Source organism: Mytilus edulis, chromosome 9, assembly GCF_963676685.1.
Source record: "Mytilus edulis chromosome 9, xbMytEdul2.2, whole genome shotgun sequence".
In the NCBI taxonomy this organism is placed as follows: Eukaryota; Metazoa; Mollusca; class Bivalvia; order Mytilida; family Mytilidae; genus Mytilus; species Mytilus edulis.
This window is the reverse complement of record NC_092352.1, coordinates 13,716,781-13,726,133: the sequence shown is the minus strand read 5'-3', so window position 1 is coordinate 13,726,133 and position 9,353 is coordinate 13,716,781. Positions and strand designations below refer to the sequence as shown.

General features: G+C 33.6%; 1 protein-coding gene across 1 annotated transcript in view; it reads left to right on the top strand.

Annotated features, from left to right (window-relative positions):
• Positions 1 to 1,877: 1,877 nt before the first annotated feature.
• Positions 1,878 to 9,353, top strand: part of LOC139487661 (uncharacterized) — a gene marked incomplete in the record, with an annotated part of 21,943 nt that continues 14,467 nt past the window's right edge. Inside the window, 3 exon segments of the mRNA XM_071272614.1 lie at positions 1,878 to 2,014; positions 6,388 to 6,690; positions 7,313 to 7,447. Coding sequence (XP_071128715.1) covers positions 6,561 to 6,690; positions 7,313 to 7,447 — 265 coding nt within the window.

The following is a 9,353-nucleotide window of genomic DNA, read 5'->3' as shown; positions in this document are numbered from 1 at the left end:
CCATTTCTGTATGATGCATACTACTGCTTTAAAAACTCATTTGTAGACAACACAGATATGAAATAATAAGGATCAAATCATACAGCATTGACAAATTTTCTTTGTGAAAAAAAATACATGTACTATGAATCGGACAAGGAGAGGTAGAACATGTGGTATGGGCTTTACTCATAGTTGAAGACCGTCTGGTGACTTACAACTGTTATTTTTTGTGACATTTGGTCACTTGTTGAGATTTGTCTCATAAGCAATCATACCACTTCGCCTATATTTAAAATCATAATTTATGATTTAGATGGTACACAGTCAAACAAATCATAAAGGCGTCATGAAAACGTTCGAATGTTCCCATTTAAGGGATATTTGATTAAAATATCGTTCAAGCCATGTATTATGGAAACACAATCCTTAGAACGTAGTATCAACTAGAAATAGCAATTCGAAGAATGAAATGAATATCAACAGAGCCATGTTTTAGTTAATTTTAGATAAATTATTTTTTTACATTTTTGGCGGCCATTTTGAAATGTCCGCCATTTAATTTTATTTTTAAAGTTTTAAATACCACCACGACTTACTTTAAACGTTGAATCACATGTGTTATGCTTTAAAAATATTAGATTTGAATAGTATTTGCTGTAATTTAAAACTGGTTACTGATATATTGACTGATTGGCAGCCATCTTGAAAATGGCCGCAATATTGGATTTTTCAGGGTGGGTCCATAGCTTAAATTGACAACCATATATAGATCTACCATTGTGCAAAGTTTCATACTTTTATCATCAAACCCATAATTCTTTTGAAAAAATGCACGAATCAGCTGGACTATTTTAAATAAGCACATTTACATTTAAGCTGGAAGACTTATAGACTAAATTTACATCGTTACGGAAATCATAGTTTTCAATAAACTCGATTGTAATTGACAATAATGCAGTTAAGCTATCAGTAGCAGATAAAACATGAAAACGATGTTCTTTCATTATAAATATGCCAAAGATATAGTAGCTCCAGGGTTTTAGTGCACGCTCCAGATTTAGAATGAATTCATTCAGAATTTAATTTGAGATTTGGTTACTACCATGTTTTTGTTTTACATAGCAACAACTTGTACGAGTTTACGTCGATACATTAGTATACTATGAGCGCTTTTTAATTAGCTTCTATAGTTAAATTGGCATTATTCTTCTGCAAAAGAACGAAGAAAAACGGATAGTTGCTATACTTATATATATGACTCTAAATAAGCATTAAAATCAGTATGTGATAAATTATTATGAATCACTGTTAGTATATAGCAGCATGGACTGCTCACAACTCAGCAGTGCTCTACTTAGGTTTTTTTCGAAGGTTTCGTGTAGCGTTGTTGGTCTTTTGCAAGGCCCTTTACCAGCATCATTCATTTCCAGTTGCAGTCCAAATCCACCCCTTCCATGGTCGAGGTTACTTTTTGAATCTACTTTGTGTATTAACTATAAATGGTTTTGGGTCCTGAATATACATTAAATAGTTGCCACTAGACGTTATGCAAGTCACAGTCAATAATGACATTTTAATCACTAAACGGTGAAATGTAGTTTAAGAAAAAAGCAAAGAGATTAGATAGAACAGAAATTGTTGTAAATTAATTCTAAAATGTAATGGTTTATTCTCGTCTCGTACAGTAGCCTGAGCAGAACTAATGTCTTTGAAAAGAGATTAAATAGTTTTAGATTCGCACATTGTTAAAGGAACATTGGATACGAGATATTAAAACTATGTAGTTATTTTTGTGCAATCATCTATGAAAGTGAAATAAGTAGTGAACAAATAATTTGATTTGGCATCCAGTTTGGTACAATAGACCACTTTCGAGTTCACTCGTCACCGGAAAAAACTCGTCAATTATGCGCGCCTTTATGACGTCATTTACCAGATAGAGGGGATCGCCTGTATCCCTGCACTATTTACGTTCATCAAGCGTCTGACTGGTCGTCATTGTGCAGGATAAACTGGAAATAATGTTTGTTTTGTAAGTACTTAATTACAATTCCCTAATGACAGCAGTGCTGATTGTCAATTATTAGAATTTAATTTGCCGAATAATTCTTGTAATATAACATTATAGTTTTCCCAGCAACTCGCTCAACATTGGAACGGAAGTGACAATGCCCCTAAACGCACGAATGATGTTCACTAAAACCAGAGTTTTTGACGGAAATGCATCGAACTCGAACGTTGTCTATTTTGTCAAAATAATCTAAGAAAGATCGATAATGAGAATTATTCACTTGCAAGTGAATAATTCGACCTCATTGGATTTGTATTCATATGCCCGTCAATTTGATCTCTCAGCTGGAGATGGATTATGCATGAATTATGCGTGTTAAGTTATTTTTATCCGGTTATATGTATATGACCGTAGTCAGTTTTCGGAGGTCACCTCGATGGTAAATTAGATGGCGTCTTGATTATGAAATACCAATACACAAAATGTTGATACATATTATCAAGCCCATGCATTGTAATTGTTTATTTTAGCCTTTCATAATTTAGATATACGTTTTAGTAAGTTATAAATCTAATATGAGAATTTGAGTCAAATTGGCAAACATGAATTTGACAGTCTATGCCCCTTTAAAGGACTGTTATGATACAATGTAATAATTGTTGATCCTAACACAAATTTATTGGGAAACTGACTCATCGTGAACAGAAAAAGGATTAATTTGAAATGTTTAACCTTGATAACGACGTCACCATTAGAAAACATTATGTTGATCGACCTGAATTAGCAGTTTCGAATACATATCTATAGCAATTCTTGATGAAATCACGAAAACTGGGCTCGAATGATTTTCAATCTAAAAATAACATATTTACTGGAATAGGTTCTTCTCTCAGCTTGATATAAGAATTTAAGGTCTTTCTTTCGGAGATCGCCGAATTCGAAATCAGTCGCTGAAGATAACGAAAAAGACTATACTTTATACGGTCAAGGCAGGTAAAACAGATATGGACTCAGGTCATTAAAGATTGTATAGTTTGGCTTTTATACTGAATGACTTATAGGTTCTTTGCATCGGAATTAAACACATTTATTCTAAAACCAGTTGTTGGCATTACACGGGTTATGTTCTTCTCACATACTTTATGATCGTATATACTAAACCCCTAACGGGAGTGATTGTGCTAGATATTCATATGATAAAGACATAATCTTTCAATCAGTTTAAATGATGTCTGGAGCTGGCATGCCAGTAACTGCTTGTAGTCCTTTGTTAATTTATGTCATTGTGTATAGTTTCTTTTGTTAACTATTCTGACACCGGACTCGTTCTTCCCTTAAACTGAGTTTTACTGTGCGTATTGTTGTGCGGTTGTCTTTTCTACATTGACTAGAGGTATAGGGGGAGGGTTGAGATCTCATAAACATGTTTAACCCCGTCGCAATTTTGCCCCTGTCCCACATCATGAGACTCTGGCCTTTGTTAGTCTTGAATGATTTTTAATTTTAGATTCTTGTGTATAATTTTGAGTTTAGTATGACGTCCATTATCACTGAACTAGTATGCATATTTGTTTAGGGGCCAGCTGAATGACTCCTCCGGGTGCGGGAGTTTCTCGCTGTTTTGAAGACCCATAAGTGGCCTTCGGCTGTTGTCTGCTCTATGGTCGGGTTGTTGTCTCTTTAACACGTTCTCCATTTCCATTCTCAATTTTATTTATTTGCATGACTTCATTTTTTTGTTCGCTGGTATCAAAACATGAAAATATTCGTAAAAATGAGATTCCGCATCCATTCAGAAAAAAAATTGAAAGATAAACTTAGCATAGTCAATGAAATTAAAGGATTGTAATGCCTTTGTTCCACATAAAAGCAGTAAACGAATAACGATTAACATTATTATGTATTTTGCTGAATATAGTACTATGGTCTAAGTTACGGAAATATCTGTTTTCTACTGTGTAACTGTTTGAGATTCTTTGATAGCGATTGTTTTTGTTGTAATTAAAACAGTTATCGTTTGTAAACTGTTTAATCAATTACGATAAAGACTTGTAATATCGATAACAGGAATTCCGGGAAATAATGTTTACAAATATAGAAAGATAATTTGAAGACAAATTAAAACAGTGTTTAAACGCCTACATAATTAGAACCAAATGATACCCGTCTTCCTATGCAAATAGTGCTTACTCAATCATTTCTTACATATGCTTTCACCACCTTCTCAGATTTTATTGTAAGTCCGAGAAAGGAAATTAATTCACAGCATATAATCCCAGTTCGCCTGAAAACACAATCAGAATAAACAAAGAGTAGTTTGTCTCTTTATACTTTGAAACAGGACCTTTCTTAGACTGACGAATACTGTCCCCTGGCTTGATACCTATGATCTATATTTACCAGATTTTAGACCTATTTATCCGTCTCTACCTTTCTTGATATAGAGATGCTAATCATTTGGCAAAGCGCTGACTATTTGTATAAAGCTTTATATTTCAGAGGTTACACAACCTTTTAAAATACGTCATCTCTTGTAAACCAAATTGCATGCAACTCTTCGTTTATTCATTTCTTTAGAATGTAAAACAACTATACAATTCGATAAAAACACATCTTAATTTGGTGGTTTCATCATGAGGTTAAATATTTCAGTTTTAGTGTATATTAGTACACGTGATATTTTATTCGGACATTTCTCAAATAGATATAATTCTTGATTGTGCATCTTTGTAATTGGTGAGTGTTATAATTATCAAGATATTTGAAAAGGAAAAACGCAACAACCACAATAAATAATTTAAGCAGGACAGATTTTAAAATTAATGACAAACGTTGTTGTAAGTATAAAATGTCTTAAGAATAAAAGAATCTGATGTATAATTTTATTTGTTTAAAACAATACATTTTTCCTTCGAACTCATGATTGACACTTTGATTTGTACAATATAGTGTGTAATGTTCCACGTCGTAGCTCATTTGTCCTGTTAATACTATAAAAATCACAAGTATTGAAAGACAATGTAGTTGCATTGCTCTTATAAACATATGAACTCAAATAAGAATAAGAATGGGAAATTCGTTGAAACCTAAAGGTAAAATAATTATTTCACTTGTTTTCACATGTAGCATTATTTTATTACGTTTTACATTACCGTGTGCATATAATTAAAATTAATCAAACTATTTATTCCCGAAGGATCAATTTTGCCTTCTTCCAACTGACAGTAAAACCCTTTTTGGAATGGGGCGTTTATTTAGCTGTGCGGGATATATAAGTACACAACCGCGTCCGCTCAGAATGAGGACGTTTAATTATATGTCTCGTGAAGAGAGAGAAAGCAACCATCAATGCGCGTTAAGAACTATTACAACTCTTTGAGGGGCCCCTACGTGGGCTGTTGCAAAGCAAAATTTATGTCCCTGTTCATAAATTTTCCAGTGGTATTTCCAAATTTTACAGACCTTTATTCGGAACGGTCTCTATTACAGGACCTATTTATCATATTTATTCATTTGTTTTCGTCTGCATGCATAACAGCATAACATTTTTGTTACTGGATGTAACACTTAGCATGCTGAATTGTTTTCAGAAAATGTCTAATTTTCGTTTATTTGCAAATGTGCAAATCATATTTGCCCCATCAGGTGCAAAAAGCGTCAATTTTGACGATTTTGTTTTGCTGGTAAAGGTATCCAGCTGTAGCTGCATGTAGAGTGGACCCCAGTTAACAAATTAACCCCAGCGGTTGTTAGGTAGGAGTGAATCTGATCTTGGTTCAGAAGTCTACAGAAGTTCATTTGGACAAAAAATACGGAATTTCACGATTTTTTTCGATTTTTTGACTTCAAATGGACTCGAAACCGGAAGTAGTCGTTTCCTATGCATATTTCAATAGTAATTACGATCAGTAGTAATATTCCTGCGGGTTTGCACTATTTTTGCAAGTTTTAGGACTTTGTACTTCTTGTGTATGACACAGAAGAGAAACCCACCCCTCCAGAAATCCGAGTTTCATCCGATTTCAATTTTCTAAGTCCGTATTTGTGTTCAAAATGCAATTTATACATGAGAAACATGACTCTAGCCAGCCTCAGGTTGACGGAACATGCATAACTTTCGAAATAAGTATCATAAAGCTGACGTCTAAAAGTATGAAACGCCATTGAAGCCAAATAACGGTGGTCTTGGTACGCCCGTCATATGACGTATACCTCATGGTAAGGGTTAAACAAACTTTAATCAATCAAATATCAAAATAGCTTGCGGAGTCGGGGCAAAAAAAATTATTCTTAATCCAGTTCTTTTTTTTTTTTTTTTTTATTTATGTTATCGTATAGTTTGTACTGTTAAAGTTTATGTTAATCTATATTATTATTATTATTTTGTACAAAAGCAACTTACGAAGTGGACTATTCTTCCGTTCCTCTGTCTACTGAAACAGATTCGGATGACGATGTTCTGTATGCAAGTAATTTAAACAATGGGAACGTCAGTATCAAACGTGTGTCATACAATCAACACAAGAACCAGTGCTGCAGCAGGCGAACTGGAATTATAATACCTTATATGGTCATTGTGGTCATTGTCATAGTGGTCGGAGTTCTCGGGACAATGGTGTTTAATAAAACAACATCAGCCGCTTCAGGACGATCAGTCAAAGAAAAACATTCTTGGGAAAGGAATTTGAATGTCACAAGTAAGTAACACACGATGATATAAGATTTAATCAATAAATAAAGGCAACAGTAGTATACCATGTTCAAAAGTCAAAAATCGATTGAGAGAGAACAAATCCGGGTTACAAACTATTTAAATAAAACCGAAAGAAACACATCAACTATAAGAGAAAAACAACGAAATAACAGAACCACTGAAGTACAACAAAAACAAATGACAATGCACCATACATGTACATAGAAACGGACTATTTAATAACAACTGCCATATTCCTGACTTGGTACAGGACATTTTAAGAAGAAAAAAATGTGGGTTGAACCTGGTTTTTGTGGCTAGCCAAACCTCGCACTTTATGCCAATGTTAAATATACCGCTAAAATAACATTACATGACAGGAATACAGTTCAAATAAAAACAAGAACACCCAGGACAGACAAATACATAAATAAATAATAGCTATTTTGTTTAAGGTTTTGTACTGTATGCTAGTATGTTAATGTTTGGTTCACTTATATAGTGGGAGATGCTAATGCAGCCTTTTTACTGTATGTGAAGTTAATATTTGTTTCCCTTGCATAGTGGGAGATGCTGATGCAGCCTTTGTACTGTATGCTATGTTAATATTTGTTTCCCTTGTATAGTGGGAGATGCTGATGCAGCCATCCGTTTAGTAGATGTAGATGGTGATGGTCTAGATGATGTTATTATAGCTACAGGTCCCGACTCAAAACTGACTCCTCCAGATAACAAATACGACATGGAGTGTACAAAAATGGGTAGGTTAAGGTGGATCCCTACAGATATAGCAAAAAAAAATTTCACCATTGATTTTTTTTACAATTTGCATACATATACTATGCAATGGCCTCTATAAAAATTTGAGTTATAAATAGTATGTCACCAGACTCGTTTCCATGGTAACGGTCACCAAAGTTGGTACATCACGTGTATGCATAAATACATACCTGATGTAGAAACTCTGGATTTTTTTCAAGCCTTTGAAAGTATTTTTAAAGGTTTGTTCTTCTTTTATTACAAAATTATTATTAAAAATGTAAATAAAACACAAATAATGGCAGTTTTATTCATATTGATTAATTTCGGTTCCAATTTCACCAACACTGCTGCACACAAAAAACACAGATTTTGTTAAAGATTTCTAGTTTTTTCAAATTTCACAAAAAAAAGGTCCAATGAATAACTTTTAAGATTAATATAAAAGGTTGGGTCTTCAATGTGAATGTGAAACGACAGAAATGAAGAACGGAAATTTTACCGTTTTTTAAAACAGCATTATGTTGGACTAGCTACTTGTATTTATGAACCCGTCAAAGAGTTCTTTAAAGGGTTCATTGACGTACAGAGATCGGCTCAATGACAGTAAAAGACTGGCCTGTGATATGTATCCCACAAAGCCAAAACGGTTGCCCCACTTTTGCAAGAAGAAAATATTACCATACCCAAGCCACTCTTACTATGACTTGAAATATTGATACAAGCATTTTTTGCAAACTATTCACACTTAGCAGTGGCGTAGCTAGGTAATTTTTACGTGTACGCCCGAACCTCGATGAGGGCCTGAATGAAAAAAGAATCGTACAATAACCATGTCATCCGACATCCGTCAGGACGACATAACTAATTTCATCTGATCTATTTGATTGTTATTCATTATATCCAATTTATCACAAATAAATCGAAATGTATACATTTTCCCGTGTTTTGTTTAAATCAGATATTGATCAAAATTGATAAATGGTTTCATTTGTGTAGTACACTGGCAAATTCAAAAGGGACACATAACTGAAATAATAAGCATATTTCTTACTGAATAGATAAGAATGACCAAAAGAATGACAGAACAAAGAAATATAGAAATGATGCCCCCAACTCCCTGTTGCCCCCAATGCAGACCCTCATATAGAATGAAATTCAAAACAGTGTGGCTGTGGCCATTGATTGACACATTAAATTCATCCATTGACTGGGACAATTTGTTTGTCTGTAACGACCACTGTTCACGACGTACCTACGATAGACATTTAAACTGTGGGGTCACCAAAGGTTTCTTAACGCCTTTAATTATAAAATAATTCGAAAAATTAATCAGGAATAACCTTTATGTTTTGATTTATATAATTGATATAAATCAAAACATCGTGTTATTTCTGATTAATTTTTCGAATTACTTTATTAAGGTGTTGAGAACCTTTGGTGACCCCATAGTTTGAGTGTCTTTAAAAAGTACATAGTGAGCAGTGGTCGTTACATACAAACGTTCACCTAAATTGTCCCAGTCAATGGATGAATTTAATGTGTCAATCAATGGCCACAGCCACACTGTTTTGAATTTCATTCTATCACTGTGACAGATAGTTTTGTTAAATATATTTAACTGGTTTTGGCTTCAAAAGAATATTTTATTTGTATACAAAATGTTGTTAATATATGAAATGGACAATGTAAACCATGCCCTCTCAGCCGAAGTTGTAATCTCATTTCAATGAAAGAAAGTATTTGAAAGCTTGCCTCCCTGTGCAATATGTTATTTAACGGTGACCAGGTCAGTCTGATTTAAATTGCTTGTCAGTATAAAAATGAAAAATGAACGAAAACAAATTTGATACAGAAATTAACCATGAAAAAAACTTCAAGAAAGTGTAGGTTTAAAAAAATAATTGA